This window comes from Plecotus auritus, assembly GCF_963455305.1.
Source record: "Plecotus auritus genome assembly, chromosome: 3".
Classification (NCBI taxonomy): Eukaryota; Metazoa; Chordata; class Mammalia; order Chiroptera; family Vespertilionidae; genus Plecotus; species Plecotus auritus.
Genome location: NC_137772.1, coordinates 19,375,836 through 19,393,387, shown reverse-complemented (window position 1 = coordinate 19,393,387; position 17,552 = coordinate 19,375,836). Strand labels below are relative to the sequence as shown.

Genomic DNA, 17,552 nt, shown 5'->3' with positions numbered 1-17,552 from the left:
ACAAGAAATATTCTACAATAAAGAAAACAATAACCTAATACAGTGGTCGGCAAACTGCGGCTCGCGAGCCACATGCGGCTCACAAGCCGCGGTTTGCCACTCTGTTGACTAATGAGTTTGCCGACCACTGGCCTAATAGATAACAACTTAAAACCATAATTCCTGATAAATTTTTAAATAATACATTATGCTAGTTACTTAAAAACTAAACATTGTGTGTAGGTGTGTGTGTGTATATATATATATTATTCTTTGATTTCACTTCAACCCATCACCAAAAAGCTGGCAATGCCTGTTAGGGAGTGCTCAGCATTAAGGTACTCTCTAAAATTAATAAACATGTCCTCGGGTAAGGATTTAAAAAAAATTTTTTAAATACTGTTGATATTTAAAAAACTACTGATACATGCAACATGGAGGATTCCCAAGACATTATGCTGAATGAAAGAGGTCTTACACAGGAGTTCATATTGTCTGACTCCATTTACATGAAATTCTAGAACAAGCAAAACAAAAATATGGTAGAAAAAAAACTAGAACAGTGGTTTGCTTTAGGATGAAGGGTAAAGGATAAATTGGGAAGGAACATAAAGGAACATAAAAGAACATAAATACAGTAATGCTGCATATCTTGTTAAGGGTTTGAGTTAAATATTTATATGCATTTATCAATACTCAGTAAATACATGTTTGTTTGTATACTAATATACAAATATTTATATTAATATATCTACACTTATTTCTGTGTGTCTAACAATTTTATTCTAGTAAGGAATTATGTCATAATGAGATTAGTGGGGCAAGAGATCTAGAATCCAGTCCCTGCTCAGCCATTAATTCATTGAGTGAGTGATTTGGGGCAAATTACTTTGAGACTCAGTTTCCTCATCTGTAAAATGAAGCAAAACTAGATAACTTTCCAAGTTCTCTTCCAAAATCAAAATTTTACAATCCCATCATTACAATGTTAACATTAAAGTCGAGAACTAAAAATAATAGATTTCTTTCAGTTTGAAGTATTTTAAAATTAATAGTTCTGTAAAAGCACTATAAAAAAGAAAATGCATTTTAAAATCATAGATATTTTGTTCATGTGTTAAATAAAAAATTTTTGCATACAAAATTTTCTCACATATCCTAGACACCTGATCAGAAATCAGCCAAAACCGGTTTGGCTCAGTGGATAGAGCGTCGGCCTGCGGACTCAAGGGTCCCAGGTTCGATTCCGGTCAAGGGCATGTACCTTAGTTGCGGGCACATCCCCAGTAGGGGGCGTGCAAGAGGCAGCTGATCGATGTTTCTCTCTCATCGATGTTTCTAACTCTCTATCCCTCCTCTCCCTTCCGCTCTGTAAAAAATCAATAAAATATATTTAAAAAAAAAAAAAAAAAAAAAAGAAATCATATAAATTACTCACAGTTTAACATCCTTTACAACATTTTGTGATTGTGCTGATCCCAGAAAACAAGCTGAAATGTTGGACATTCTATAAGGAAAAAAATACACACATAATGGAGCCACGTACATACACACTACAAATATCAACTTCATTCTTAAGTGAGAAGGAATAAAGAAATATTATTTAAAAAATACATTCCTCTTCTTTGCAATCCTCGCTCTTTTTGTAACTTACTAATCTGATAAACAAATTCCTTCTAGGGCCATATTAGAAGGCAGGTTGTTAAGGTGGATATTGTTTTTTGTTTTTCAACAAGATTGCAAACTCGAATTAAAGATGTTGAAAATTTTTTCTTAACTAAAATATAGGATTCCATGTATACAGTTCATACCGAGAGAAAGAGAACAGAATTGTGAGATACGCAATTTAAACTGGCTTTTAAACACTTTCTGTGGGATTCCATATACATGGAATCCTATATTTTAGTTAAGAAAAAATTTTAGTTTGCTTTTAAAAAAATTTATCGGGACCACCTGGTAGCCTTGAATTACAGAGAACTTAAGAAGGTAAGTTCTTCCACTAACATGTCATTTATTACTTATAAAAATAAAGTAGCACTTATAGTAATGTGTTCCTGGGAACTAGATTTTAAAATGCATGACAGACTAGATTTTTCCTTCTCAGGAGAAGAAAAAGGTGATAATGTGGCAATGAAAACATTACTTACCCAAGCTGGAGCACTTGGTCTTCCATCAAAGAAATGAGAGGAGAGATGACAAGGCCAATCCCGCCTACATAAACAGGTGGATACTGGAAGCACAGGCTCTTTCCATAGCCTGGAAATAAAAATAATATACTCATTGAAATAAAAATAAAGCCTTGGTACTTTGATTTCTTCTTACAATGCACCTGAATGAGATAAAGGATCACTTACTAATGTGTTCTTCATAAGAGCTAATTCCTGCATAAATTTAAGCATCTACTCTCAGTTCACTCTCTTCTATATTTTGCACCATTTGTAGTTGTTCCCATCACCCATGGGGGATATGTTCCAAGACCTCCAGGGGATGCCTGAAACCATGGATAGCACTGAACCCAATACCTACAATCTCTTTTCCTGTACATACACACCTATGATAAAGTTAAATTTATAAATTAGACTTAGTAAGATATTAACAATAACTAAGAATAAAGTAGAACAATTATAACAATCTCCTGTGATAAAAGTTATGTGAATATAGTCTCTCTCTCAAAGTATCTTACTGTGCTGTCCTCACCTTTTCACTTAAAGGCAGCACTTTACAGCTTCTCTCTGGCATGTCCACATTACCAGCATCACTACTCTCGTGCTTTGGGCAATTATTAAGTAAAATAAAGATTAGTGGGACACACGCACTGCAATACTGTGGCAGCAGATCCAATAACAGAGACGGTTACTAAGTGACTAACGGGGCAGGGAGAACAGCGTGGATACACTGGATAAGGGGATGATTCACGTCCTGGACAGGACAGAGTGGGACTGTGAGAGATTTCATCCCACTACTCAGAATGGTGAGCATTTTACTTATGAATTATTTATTACTAGAATTTTCCATGTAATATTTGCAGACATTGGTTGACAGCAGGTAACTGAAACCACAGAAAGTAAAACTGTGGATAAGGGGGAACTACTATTATTTGTATTCTGAAAGTTTAATGAAAGGATAGGCATTTAAAAACCTTTACGTTTTATTTTTTTTAAGTATTAGGCTATTCGCTTAAGCACAACTTACCAGTTGCCATGACAACAACATTATCTCTTCTTTCTTCTAATACAGAATGAATCACTTTCCACTGAACCCTGGAAAGTGAAAACACAAAAGGCTGTTTTGTTTTACTAACAAGAAACCCAAGAGACAAGTTTAAACATATTTTAATTTTTCCACTTCCTCTAATAGTATTTTACATTCTGGGCTTCAATATAAAAATGTCTGAACCCTAGCATTTTAAATATAGGTTACATGGATGTGTGCATGTGCCCTTAAGATCTGCAAATGTACATACACTTAAGGCTTGACCATTTCCTTTTATGTAAATTTCACATTAAGAGAAAAATAAATAAATATTTAACTACAATTAGTGATTTATACGCTGAAGTACTCTGGGGGAAGTGGAATGACATTCACATTTACCTTGAGAAGCATTTTAAAAACTGGATGAATTAAGGAATAAGTAGAGAGATGATCAATGAGTATGTGATAAAGAAAGTATATTAAAATGTTGAATATAAAGGTATTCATAGTAAAAATATTCTTTCAACTTTATTGTACATCCTCAAAAATTTTTTTAATAAAATATTGAGGGGGAAAATCAATTAGAAAGGTGATCTTCCGGTATGCCGATAACAACCTATTGTTCCTTATCTGAGTGCTAGCTTACACAAGGTGCCTAATTTGTGAAAATTCATTGATCTGTACATTTATACGCACTTTTCTGTACATAGACAGTTAATTTTTTTTTTTAATTTTAAGATCAACAGGAACAATTTTTTATTTTTCCACGGATTTAATTTTAAATTCCCAGAAGAGAAAAATATCCAATCTAGATATCTACATTCTTATTAGTTTATTCAAATGTATTTATTCCTCATCTCATAATATTTGCAAATGTGCTCCCTTCAATGTAAATATAGTTAAATATATTAAAAATTGTAAGATTATCATTATTCTTCAAACAGTTGTCTTATGAATTTCTGTAACATCAGCATGCTATGGACAATCAGATGCACAAAATAGGCACACGGATACATACTTAACAAAAAACAAGTCAGCAAAAATTAAGATTCATTTACTAGTGTATTAAAACTAGTTTCTACCCAGAACTCTCTATGGTAAGAAAAGCCATTTTTCCTTGCTTATAAAAATGATGTATACTAGGTAGACATAAATTTTATACAAATATTACTTCAAACTAACTTTGTAGGCACTAATAGGAAATACAGTGTCGCATATATAAACTATAGTAAAGTTGTACTATTACTGTTAAATTGATGGATTATTTGCCTTTTTTCTCTTGTGAAGAAATAATAAATATGCAATTTAATTAACTGAGCTTACAGCCCTGTGTGGTGTGTCTCAGTTGGTGGGATCGTACCATGCACCGAAAGCTTTCCAGGTTCAATTCCCAGAGAGGGCACATGCCCAAGTTGCACGTGGAGTGCATGCAGGAGGCATGCAGGAGGAAGCTGATGGATGCTTTGCTCTCACATCGAAGTTTCTCTCTCTCTCTCTCTCTCTCCCTTCCTCTCCAAGAATCAATGACAATAATAATTAAAAATTTAAAAAGAAATTGAGATTATACTCACGGCTTAAAACTGGAATGGCCAAAGTAGGTCTTGAGGCAAATAATTTGCTTTTCATTGGGTTCTGGTATTGAATGGTCTTAAAATAAAATAAAATAGGTACTTACATTAAAATAGACGTTCATATGGTGAGAGGGAATAAAAGTTTTATTTCATGGGCTTCTTGTAAAGAATATAGTGATAGGTACCAAAGGTTACTATTTTCTGTCTTTTAAATCCAAACAATTTGGTCCTCTGGGCACCAGTCATGACTCCAGGTAAACACCTTAACAATTACCTAATTCTAAGGATTAGAACTTTATTGAGGTTCACGCTTTGCCAACACTGTAAAAAATAAAATGATGTTTTGGAATTTGCTATCCCTCTAAAAATCAACATTAGACCCAACCATGGCAAGTGATACACCAATCCAAATTTTATAATATAACCAACTTTCAACTAATAATAACAAGAAATTAGATTACAGTCACAAATGAAATCCATCGATAAAATCTTCACCTTAGTTACCACTCCACCTAATCTTTGACCAAAATTCTCACTGCATAGCACAAGGGAGATATGCTAACTTTACTGAACCGATTTCCATTTTCTACTCAGGTTGAAGGGTTTAGAGTGGCCAAGAAAGAGCAATGCAAAGAATCAAGGTAACTCATCTCTAAACAAATGAAAAGTCACTATTATACTTCTCAGCTTTAACAATTCTAAATAAAATGCTAAATTGATTTGGAGATAACATTTATTTAATTCAAGAAAGCAAGGGGGGAAACATTTTTTTAACATCTTCATATATTTTCCACCTAGAAAATGTACCTTAAATTTCCACATTATAACATTGATAAAATCTAGCTTTAGAGAGCGTTCGTTCTACTTCTTGAGAAGATCCATAGTTTATCATAATAGATGCTATTACATCACTTAAATAATAGGAGGTTCACTTAGTGATCTTACTCTAGTTAGTATACACAGTATAATAATCAGTCTATTTTGCTATTTCACATTGTGCCACTTGTTTTAAGTAATAAGCTCATGCAAAACAGATACTATGTATCTATCCCATCTATCTATATAAAACCCTAATATGCAAATAGACCGAACGGCGGAACAACCGGCAGAATGACCAGTTGCTATGATGCACACTGACCACCAGGGGGCAGACGCTCAACATGGGAGCTGCCCCCAGCCCACAGGCCCCAACCGGCAGCTGCGACAGCAAGGGCGAGGCCAGCGAGCAGGCAGTGCCAGGCCAAGGCAGGTGCGAGTAGGGGCCCAGATTATCCTGCCGGTTGCCCCACAGATAGGCCCTGATCACCGGCCAGACCTAGGGACCCTACCCATAAATGAATTTCATGCACAGGGCCTATAGTTTATAATAATATTTAATATCAGTCATTAATTCTTTACTAATAATTTTTTATAATGTTGACAAACAAAATATAAAATTCAGGATGAAAAGTTTCATATCACCACAGCCACCAAATGACACTTCTATTACTCTACTTTTATAAATAGTAAGATTGTGCTTTATGAAGACCAAAGCACTAAGGGATTTAATGACAAGTTTATAGGAATTAATCAACTACATGCCACAAAACCCTTGACCTCCAAAACATTTATAAACTGGACTCTAAATTAAAGTCACTGGTAGGTATCAGAGGTGAGTCATTTCATATTACAGTGCTTACCTTCATTTTCTTCTTCCTCTTCAATAGCTTCATCCTCATCTTCTTCTTCTTTACAAGGAGCATCCAGATTTCTTTCCACATCCATGCATTTTGAATGAATTGGATCTACTGTGCGACTATTTAGGTTTTCTAAAGACTGGGAGTTTAAAAATAATTTTAAAAGCAAAACCATAGACAGTGTAGTATCTTTTTCACCAAATACAAAAAGAGTATTATTAACAGAGCATACAATTTTGTTCAAAGCTGGCAGATGTGCAAGCAATACCACAAAAGAACACGTGTGCTCTAATTTAAATATATGCTCAAAAATGGTTTCTAAGGCATAGGCCAAAGATGGAATACTTTCGGCATAAACAGAGGTCATTAATAGCATATAAGGAACTATTCCTAGGAAAAGTTATCATAAATTTTGAATTTATATGATTTAAAACAATTTTCCTTCATCATATGTCCATGTTTTCAATTCCTAAGCAGTAGATGTGTATTTTAATATTACTTTTGTAATGAGTTTCTCTATATTTACACATCACTCATATTCTTTTTGAGTAAGAATAAGGTTTAAACTATAAGCAAACAATAAATGTGTTTTTGATATTGTCAAAACAACAACAAAAAGATTCAAATACTTTTAGGCGAGAAATATTACAAATGTAAAATAAAGTTTCTTTTGTTTTTATTTTGTCTGACAATATCTGATTTCCTTTCCTAAATGAAGATTATGTAGTTAAAGACTGTTAGGATATTTCAAAATTGTTTCATTTGTAAAATTGTTTTATGGAGAAGTGACAGGAAGAATTATTAAACTACAGTTCTAATTTTCTCCTTTTATTAAAAATTCCATTTAATAAAGTTGACTTTAAAGTTTTTTTAAGGTATATTCATTTCAGGCCTGGAAAAGGAAAATAAAAGTTCTGTTCCTGATTGTTTATTCAAGTTAATAAACATACTAGAAAAGCATTTTAAAAATAAAGTTCTCTCACATGGGCACCAAGTTGTCATCTAAGAGGTTCCATATATAATATGCTTATAGAAGTCTACAAGTATCCTATAAATTCACTACCTAAACAGCATTCTTTAGAGAAATGGTTAATTAAAGGAATATGATTTAGCATTTATGTTCCATTATTACTATTAGCTAATATTTATTAAACACTTTACAAAATGCCGGGCTCTACTAAGCTCTTCAAAAGTAACACCTTAAGTAATAATTACAACTGTTAACTTAGTATCTAAAAAGGCTAAGAAACCTGCTCAAACTCACACAGCTAATAAATGAGATGCTGGAATTAACCCACATCTAAATTTAGAATTCACATTCCTAATCACTACCCAGTACTCTGCCTCAAAACTAAAGAATCAGGAGCCTAATCTCATTTCATTTTTAAAAAATATCACATCAACCTAAAAATAAGAAATAGTTAAGTATGCATAATTGTGAACTTCTGCACTTCATTTTCACTTAATTTGGCTGAATTCAGGCTTTTCATTCTCACTATCATCCTTGATTGACAGACCTGACCAAAACAATAGAGGTTGGGTGAAGAGGTAGAAAATAAACAACTTATGCCCTAGCCAGTTTGGCTCAGTGGATAGAGTAATGGCCTATGGACTGAAGAGTTCTGGGTTCAATTTCAGTCAAGGGCACATGTCCAGGTTCGATCTCCACTGGGGACATACATGTAGGAGGCAGCCGATGAATGATGTTCCTATCTCTCTCTCGCTCTCCCTTCCTCTCTGAAAGCAATAAAAATATATTAAAAATAAACAAATTATCTATAATAATAAAAGTGTAATATGCAAATCAACTGAACGGCCAAACAGCGCAACGACTGTCCAGACGACCACGCTATGACATGCACTGGCGCCAGGCCAGCCAAGGCAGGTGCGATGCGATTGGTCAGGGGGGCCCTGCCATCACCCCACGATCGCCCCACAGAGGGAGGCCCAGGCCATCGGCCAGCGGGATGATCAACTGAGGAGGAAGAGGGGATGGCAGCAGACATGGGCAGCACCAGGCCAAGGTGGGTGCAGGCGGGGGGCAGGGCTGGCTGCCGGCAGCTGGAGGGAAGCCCGGGTCCCAGCAGCTGGAGGGAAGCCGGTGCCGGCAGCCACGGGAAGGAAGGCCTATCCTTGCACTAATTTCATGCATCGGGACTCTACTAAAACAATAATTTCCTTTTGATAACAGGAGAAAACTGAACAATTTACAACATTAGATTATATATAATAAACATAAAATATTCACAGTAAGTAAAACCAAAGAAAGAAAAAAGAATACTGAATGTATAAATACAGAACTTTTATATAAAAGGGGATATACATGAATGGCAAGAAAGAAACCTATTTCAATACTGGAGAGCTGAACCACAACCCACCCTCAAGGAAAAGATTAAAAGAAAGTGACCTAAAAGGGAACACAGAAAACATATTAATATGTTTTTTACTTTGTAAAAATTAGTATTCTACTACTAAAACATTATTCATAGAACATATCCTATATAATAAAAGCCTAATATTCAAATCGACTGAACAGCAGAACAACCAATTACTATGGCATGCACTGACCACCAGGGGGCAGACGCTGAACGCAGGAGCTGCCCCTAGCCCACAGGTCCCAGGCCAGCCAAGGAGGGTGCCAGAGGGCCCCCCACCCCTCCATCACCCCACCGGTTGGTTGCCCAGCAAAGGGAGGCAACTGGTGGCAGAGGGGGGGGGCGGGGCCAACGCCAGGCTAGCCAAGGCGAGTGCCAGTGGGGGCCCTCTGATCACCCTGCCAGTCGCCCCACAGATCGGCTCTGATCGTCAGCCATGCCTAGGGACCCTACCTGTCATGAATTTCATGCACCGGGCCTCTAGTAAAGATATAAAGAACTATGAATTGAAAAGCAAAATCTAATGTTACATAATTGATAGCAATCTCGTTGTGGTGGAACCCAGTTTAGAATTAGGTAATTTTTTAGTTAATTAAATGTCCTTTTGAAAGAACTGGAAGTAATTTTCCATAATTTTAAACATACCTTAAGCATCTCCATTTCTAAATCTTCATCACTTTCAATTATATAAGATGTATCTTCTTCATTATCCTTGGAAGATAAATCCTTTTTTAAAAAAAATGATTTAAAACATTAATTTCAGTTTCATTGACTCCATACCTCTCTTCTACAAAATATTCTCTTCTCTAAGATAAATTTATAATACATATTTATATGTTTCTATGATAGAAAGACAGAACAGAAGAAGGGTAGTAGGGAGGAAGAAGGAAGGAGGAATAAACATAGAAAACAAGGAACCAAATAAAAAGAGAAAGAAATATAATTGGAAAGATTAAAAAAAGATACATTAACAGATTTGAAATAAAGCCCACACTATAAATGAGAACACAAAGTGTCAAGCTCAACTATCATTAAACAATGTCAAACTGTGTTTCCCAAACTTTTTGAGCATAAGAACCTCTTTGATAGTTTGAAAAATTCTACACAAAGTCGGGAACAATCTATGATCATAAAAATACCTTTAAGTAAATCAATATTTTACAAATAGCATCTACATATATTTGAAAAACAATGTCAGATAAGTTATTTATTTAGCTACTAGAGTCCCAGCATGCACAAAATTGTGCACAAGCTTGCACCTCGCCCAAAGAGTCGCTGCTCACAGTGGGGGGGCGAGGGAGGGCCCGGCGAGAGGTGCTCAATGCACCTCCTGGTGACTGGTCTTTGGTTGTTACGGCGTTACGACCACTGGGTTTTTATTCTATAGATTGCTGATGTTTAGATATGAGGAAACTTTAAAATATTTTGGCAATCCCCAGAAAGCAAGTGTCCAACAGCACACGAATCTGCACAAAAGATGGAAGAAGACCACCCAAAAAGTCTAATCTTTAAATTTTAAGTAGGAAAAGAATGTAGAACCTTAATTAACCTGAAAATATTAAGCTTAAACTTAAAAATTTTTTAACTCTTTTACATTTTAAATGAGGTATTTCATGGATAAATAAAAAATGCTACTAATTATTACACAATAAAAAACAGCAATAATTAGGGTAAATGATGTCAGTCAGATCATGAAATCCTGATCATAATTCTGTATCATTATATGAAACATCAAAGTATACACATAATACGAAATTTCTAAAAAATTAAAGGGTAACACAGATGTTAGCAGAGATAGCTTTTAGGTAAACGGCAGTAGAGATGCTAAAATAGCAAATTCCAATAAATGTGTGCTCACACTATAAAATCTTTCCACTGCAAAACTATAAGATGCTGCTTATTATACTAAGTCAGAAGTAGCAAAATGTGGCTCACAAGCCTAATGCAGCTCACTTTTTGCTTCTGTTAATAAAATTTAATTGAACCACAGACAAGTTCATTTGTTTACATTTGTCAATAGCGGCTTTCACACAAAATGGGCAGAATTGAGTAGTTACAACAGAGTCTGTGCGATCTACAAAGCCTAAAATATTTACTATGTGCCCCTTTACATAAAAATATGTGCCAACCCCTACAGGTGAATAAAAATTGTTTTTATTTAGTACCTCAGGAGATTTGCAAGTAACCTCACTAAGGTTCTTTCCCTGAGCCTGCAGTTCCAAAACTTGCAGTTCATATTCTGTAATATCTAACGACATTAAACAACCTCCTTCTGTATTCTTGTTCAATGTATTGTTTTCTAGTCCACCTTCTCGTTTCACTTCATTTCCAAGCACATTTTCTCCATCCTGTATAATTAAATTATCAAGTGTTGTGTCCCATGTCTCTTCTTGTTTCTCTTGTACTCCACCAGCTGGATCTTCAAACGGTACTAAGTTACTATTAATGCTGGACCTCGGTTCGGTCTCAGTAGAACCAAATATCACTTTTCTCAGTGAATGCAGATTTTCTGAAATATCCTTCAATAGTATAGAAACCCTAAAAAAAAATTAAGGAAGGTTAATTCAGCTTAATTAAATAAACTATAAGGACAAGTTTTAATGCTTTTGGACAAATAGCTTTCTAAACTGACCTTTACTTCAAGGACACTCTGTTTTGTTTTGTTTTATTTTGATTTTTCAATTATACATTAAAGTTGCTCTTCATTCCCTAATGCCCGCTGTAGACTTATAGCTGGTAGGCTACTCTCTAATCAGCAATGCACCTCTGCAATCAACAGTTGACTTGTATGTTTATTAAGTGCAGCAGTGTTTGGTCCCAAACTAATTGTTTGTAACAGTCATACTTTTTATCACAATTAATTAAATGTAAATGACAACAATGTTACATAACCACTAAAAACAAAAACACTATTTCCTTGAGTTCTAAATTGAACATGTGGAAAGACTTAGCAAATGTTTCCCCTTTAAAAATAAGTTCTCTTTGATTAACTGTAGCTCAAATAACTATAAAAATTTGGAAGACAAATCATAGGAATCTACATTCAGATTGCTTCAAGGGTCTTAAATTTTAACTCCATTTTAAAGAAACTGAAACTGGAAATTATGAATACACATGGATATGTTTAAACAAGAAACACTGCAAAACTCCAAACATCAGGCCTATATTTAATGAAAACGCCATGATGCATAACAGAAAATTAGAAATACATACACATTAATATGTTGTTAAAAGAAAATGTTTAAAACGATCCCAGGTTTTATCTTATTTTTTTCAATTTACTGATCAAACTAGTCCCAACTGTAACACATAGAGTGTTTATAAGAAGTGAAAAAATATGAAGAAGATATATAGAATAAATATGAAGTGAATTTCTTAACTCCTTAAATATAGTTGCTAATATAGCATTTTAATTGACTTTAAATGGCTATTTATAAACAAACCTGGTTAACTGAATACGAAAGCCCCTGCTAGAGTATAACATGAGACACACTATCTTACATACTGGTTATAGGGCTTATTAAAGCAATTTTTAGTTAATAAAAGTAGAAATTAAAGGGAGAAAAGGGAATCTGTTGAGCAAAGACATGTTATACAATTTAACTAATGCTTTTGTTTAGCTCTTCTAATTTTTCTGAATTATAATCAATACTTAATAAAATATTCATGACTTTTTATTAAGTTTATTAGGGTAACACTAAGTTTCAAGTATACAATTCTGTAATACATCATCTGTATGTTGCACTGTGTATTCACCACTCAAAGTCAAGTCTCCTTCTATCATCATATATTTAACCCCATTTTTCCTCCCCTACCACCCCAACCTCATTCCCCTCTGGTAACCACCATACTGTTGTCTGTGCCTATGAGTTTTTCTTTGTTCATTTGTTGTTTTCTGTTTTATACCCCACATACAAGTGAAATCATATTGTCAAAGTGACAATAATCAAAGCAGCATGGTATTGGCAGAAAAACAGACACACAGACCAATGGAACAGGATTGGTAGCCCAGAAATGAACCCACATATATACTGGTAAATAATTTTCGATAAAGGAGTCAAAAACACAATGAAAAGAAAGCCTCTTCAATAAATGGTGCTGGGAAAATAAAAAAATCACAAGCAAAAGAATGAAACTAAACTGCTATTTGTCACCATAGACAAAAATTAACTCAAAATGGATCAAAGACATAAATATAAATAAATACATAGAAAACATAGGTACTAAACTTATGGGCCTTGGTCTTAGAAAGGATTTTATGAATTTGACCCCAAAGATAAGGAGAGTAAAAGCAAAAATGAATGAATAGGACTATATCAAACTAAAAAGCTTCTGTACAGTAAAAGAAACCATCAACAAAACAAAAAGGCACTCAACCAAGTAGGAGAAGATATTTGCAAATAATACCTCGGATAAGGGGCTAGCATCCAAAATATATAAAGAACTCATACAACTCAACAATAAATAACAAATAATCCAATTTAAATATGGGTAGAGGACCTGAACAAACACTTCTTCCAAGAAGACTTACAAATGGTCAACAGATATATGAAAATGTTCAAATTCAACTATTATATGGAAAAGGCAAATCAAAACCACAGTGAGATACCACCTCACACATGTCAGAATGGCTATTATAAAAAAGACAAGAAGTAACAAATGCTGGAGAAGTTGTGGAGTAAAAGGAACCCTCATATGCTGCTGGTGGAAATGTAAATTGGTAAAGCCACCGCAGAAAACTGTATGGAGGATCCTCAAAAAATTAATAGAGCTACCATAATAGATAGCCTCGTCTGGGTATCTACCCAAAAAGTTCGAAAACATTTATTCATACAGATATATGGGCCCCTATATTCATTGCAGCATTAATCACAGTGGCCAAGGCATGGAAATAACCTAAATGTCCTTCCATGGATGACTGGATAAAAAAGATGTGGTATATACGTATATACAATGGGATACTACTCAGCCATAAGAAAAGATGAAATACTATCATTTGCAACAACATGGATAGATCTAGAGAATGTCATACTAAGTAAAATAAGACGGACTGACATGACTTGTAAAGTTGCAAATACTTGTACTGTTGGTTTTAGCCCAATATTAAACACGAGTGGACCAAAGAAAAGGAAAGTGGACAGTGAATGCCGAGTGTTTAAGAAGGAGTGGACAACAAAATATTTTTTCACCAAAATCTGATCAATGCCGGTATGTCTGATATGCCAGGAAACACTTGCAGTCTTCAAAGAATACAATCTCAGCCGTCACTTTGCCACAAAGCATGGCAACTATGCTAGCAAGCAGTCACCTCAAGAACGGGAGGCTACTGCACAGAGGTTGATGGCTAAATTACAGGCTCAGAAAAATGTCTTTCACAGACAAACTGCAATTCAAGAGACAACTACCAAAGCAAGTTTTATGCTATCATTCAAATTAGCAAAAGCTAGCAAACCTCTCTCTGAAGGCGAGTTTTTGAAAGAATGTATGATAGAGACAGCAGGTCTCTTGTGTCCAGAGAGCAAAGGCAAGTTTGAAAAACTCAGCTTATCGCGCAGGACAAGTGACTCGTCGAGTGGAACTGATTGATGAAGACTTGGCCAGCAAGTTAAATAGTAAGGCAGAGTTCTTTAAGTTTTATTCACTAGCATTGGATGAAAGTAATGACGTAAAGGACACTGCTCAGCTCTTAATTTTTATCCGAGGGATTAGTGACAATTTTGAAATTACGGAGGAGTTTTTAGCCATGGAGCCAGTGAAAGGAAAAACATGGGGAGAGGACTTGTATGACCGGGTGTCTACTGTCATCGAGAAAATGAAGCTACCATGGAGTAAACTTGCTAATGTCACGACAGATAGATCTCCAAATTTAACTGGAAAAAATGTTGGACTGCTAAAAAGAATTCAGGATAAAGTGAAAGAGGAAAACCCTAACCAAGATGTTATTTTTCTTCACTGTATTATTCACCAGGAATCATTGTGCAAGTCTATATTACAACTTAATCGTGTTGTTAATCCAGTCGTAAAGCTTGTTAATTTTATTCAAGCAAAGGGACTTCAGCACCGTCAGTTTATTAAGTTTCTGGAGGAAACTGATGCGGATCACCACGACTTACTTTACCACTCTCGTGTCCGCTGGTTGAGTTTGGGCAAAGTTTTCCAACGAGTGTGGGAGCTCAAAGAAGAGATTGGTGCATTTTTGAAATTAAAGGGGAAGTCTGACGAATTTACTGAGCTGAGTGACAAGAATTGGCTGTGTGACTTTGCACTTGCTGTAGATATATTTTCACATTTGAATGAGCTAAATGTGAAGCTACAGGGAAAAGATCAGTATGTACATGACATGTACACTAATGTGAAAGCCTTTAAATCGAAGCTGATTTTCTTTTCCAGACAAATTTCAGACAAAGTCTTCACTCATTTTGCCACACTAGCCACACAGAAGGAGACCATCCAAAACGTGAAGAAATACAGCTAATCACTGGATGACCCTGCATGCAGAATTCTGTCGTCGGTTTTCTGATGTTGAAAAAATTGACCAGTCACTTCAACTGGTGGCCTGTCCTTTGTCACAAAACCCTGAAACAGCACCAGAAGAGGTGCAACTGGAACTCATCGATCTTCAGTCTGACTTTGTCCTAAATGAGAAATTCAGCTCTCTTGAACTAAGAGAATTTTATGCTTCACTTAATGAAGCCACTTTTCCAAACATCCGGAGGATGGCACAGAAGATACTAGTGTTTGGGTCAACCTATGTTTGTGAGCAGACATTTAGCGTCATGAACATCAACAAAGCCCCTCACAGATCCAGCTTAACTGACGAACACCTCAGATCTATCCTGAGAATAGCCACAACAAAACTAACTCCAGACTTTGATGCATTAGCTAAAAAGGAGACCAACAACACTGTTCCCACTGAAGTTGATGTTTTAAAGACCAAAAACCTTTCAACCCAGTCTACATTGCCATCTACATCTACGTCCCGGGCATAATTTGGAAGTTGCACTAAAGAAAATGTTCAATTTACTGTTTACACATTTTGTTCTTTTCTATTTGTTTTAGTTTTAAATTATTTTATTATATTTAAGTTTAATTTGAAAGGCTTTTGTACCTTTCCTTTGTTAGGCAATTTTATTTTGCCTTTGCCATCTTCAATATAAGGTATGTTATTGTGCTATGATTCCTCCATTTTTTGAAGTTTCAAATTATAATTAGTGTTTACATTCTTCTTGTTAAAATGTTTGAAATGAATAAAACTAATGAAATAAAAAAAAAAAGACCGTACCCTTTTATGTAATGATGTTTACTTTGAATTTATATTAGTTCACACAAACACTCCATCCATGCTTTTGTTCCGGCCCTCCGGTCCAGTTTAAGAACCCATTGTGGCCCTCGAGTCAAAAAGTTTGCCTACCCCTGCTCTAAAACTCTTCAAATCTTATAAAGATTATTTATCATTAATACATAGATATACAAATATAAGACCTGTATGTAAAACATTAGTAGGAACAGATATGCACCGCAGTTTAATTGTTAAATGCATGGGGAACGCTGAGACATATAAACATAGCAATAGTGACACAAAGATCGACAAGCCTCTAAGGGCTCATTTATCCTGTTAACATCAGAGAATAACACATTTCATGTAGGGTAATTATTTACTCTAAATACATCAAAAGCTGCACTGCTTTCTTCAATAATGCATAGGATTATTGCATTATTCCTTCTTTCTAAGGTTTATTATTATGTATCTTAGTAGCCTACAGACAACCTCAACACCCAGCAGAATGTCAAGTACATAAAGGCAATACCACAAATATGTACTGAATTTAAATCAATAAGTAGTACTGTACAAACCAATACTTTCCCAGGTCCACTGCAGCATAAAGTTGTTCCCTAGTTAACAAACCTCAAACTGCTCTACTTTAAGAGTTCTTAAATTTTTATAGTTTTGTCCTCTACTTCGGAGCTAATTAAATATAACTTCCAGCTGTTGTCAGGTATATATCATTCCTTATCCATACCTGGTCTTTATTTTAACTGGATATCTAAGCTTGTCAAACTGTGTCTATCAACAGAAAGCAAATATGCTCTGACTGGCCTCATGTACGCCACTGGAAATACAGAGTTAAGTGAGCTTGAATTCATGTTTATGGCATGTATTTTGGCTGTTCAAGGGCCTTTTTCGTTCCCTTCTGGTTCTGAGGTATAATCTCAATAAATGAGGCATTACTGTAGACTTATTACAAAGAACTTGAAATCAGAGCTTTAACAAGTTCTTGTTTTGACAATAAAACTTTACAAGATGTATCTTTATTAAAAATGAACCTAGTATTTTCCATTCTCAAGTTTTAAGGGAACCTATTTATCTTTGGCATCACAAAGCAAAGCATTCATAGATATTTTAATTGCTAGGAAAAAAATCAGAAATGTACGTAAACATCATGGAGGGGGAAAATGAGAGGTATATCTTTCCAAAAGTCTCAAAGTTACATAAAAACTACTAAAACAATATTGCTAGGAGGAAAAATGACTTTGAAAAAGAGCTGAATTTCTATATCATATTTGAAATCTCTGTATCAAAATATATCACAAATCTCATCCAGCAGAGAATACATTAACATTCATTTGTCAGTCAGAATTCTATTTTAACTAACTGTTTCATATTGCTACAAAGTATTTCTGCCTCAAAATTATATTGCCACATTGTAAATCATTCACTGTTCCAGAGCAATCCTGCTTTTAGAGATTTAACAAGGAAG

General features: G+C 34.9%; 1 protein-coding gene across 2 annotated transcripts in view; it reads right to left on the bottom strand.

Moving 5' to 3' along the window:
- The window catches only part of WRN (WRN RecQ like helicase), a 125,753-nt gene that overhangs the window by 71,604 nt on the left and 36,597 nt on the right, over positions 1–17,552 (bottom strand). For both annotated transcript variants that reach the window (XM_080660885.1, XM_080660886.1), the window contains exons 9-15: positions 10,959–11,331; positions 9,439–9,519; positions 6,422–6,557; positions 4,743–4,818; positions 3,172–3,239; positions 2,127–2,235; positions 1,418–1,486 (exon numbers count right to left, since the gene is read on the bottom strand). In XM_080660885.1, the coding sequence (XP_080517011.1) occupies positions 1,418–1,486; positions 2,127–2,235; positions 3,172–3,239; positions 4,743–4,818; positions 6,422–6,557; positions 9,439–9,519; positions 10,959–11,331 (912 nt within the window). The remainder of the gene's footprint in view (positions 1–1,417; positions 1,487–2,126; positions 2,236–3,171; positions 3,240–4,742; positions 4,819–6,421; positions 6,558–9,438; positions 9,520–10,958; positions 11,332–17,552) is intronic.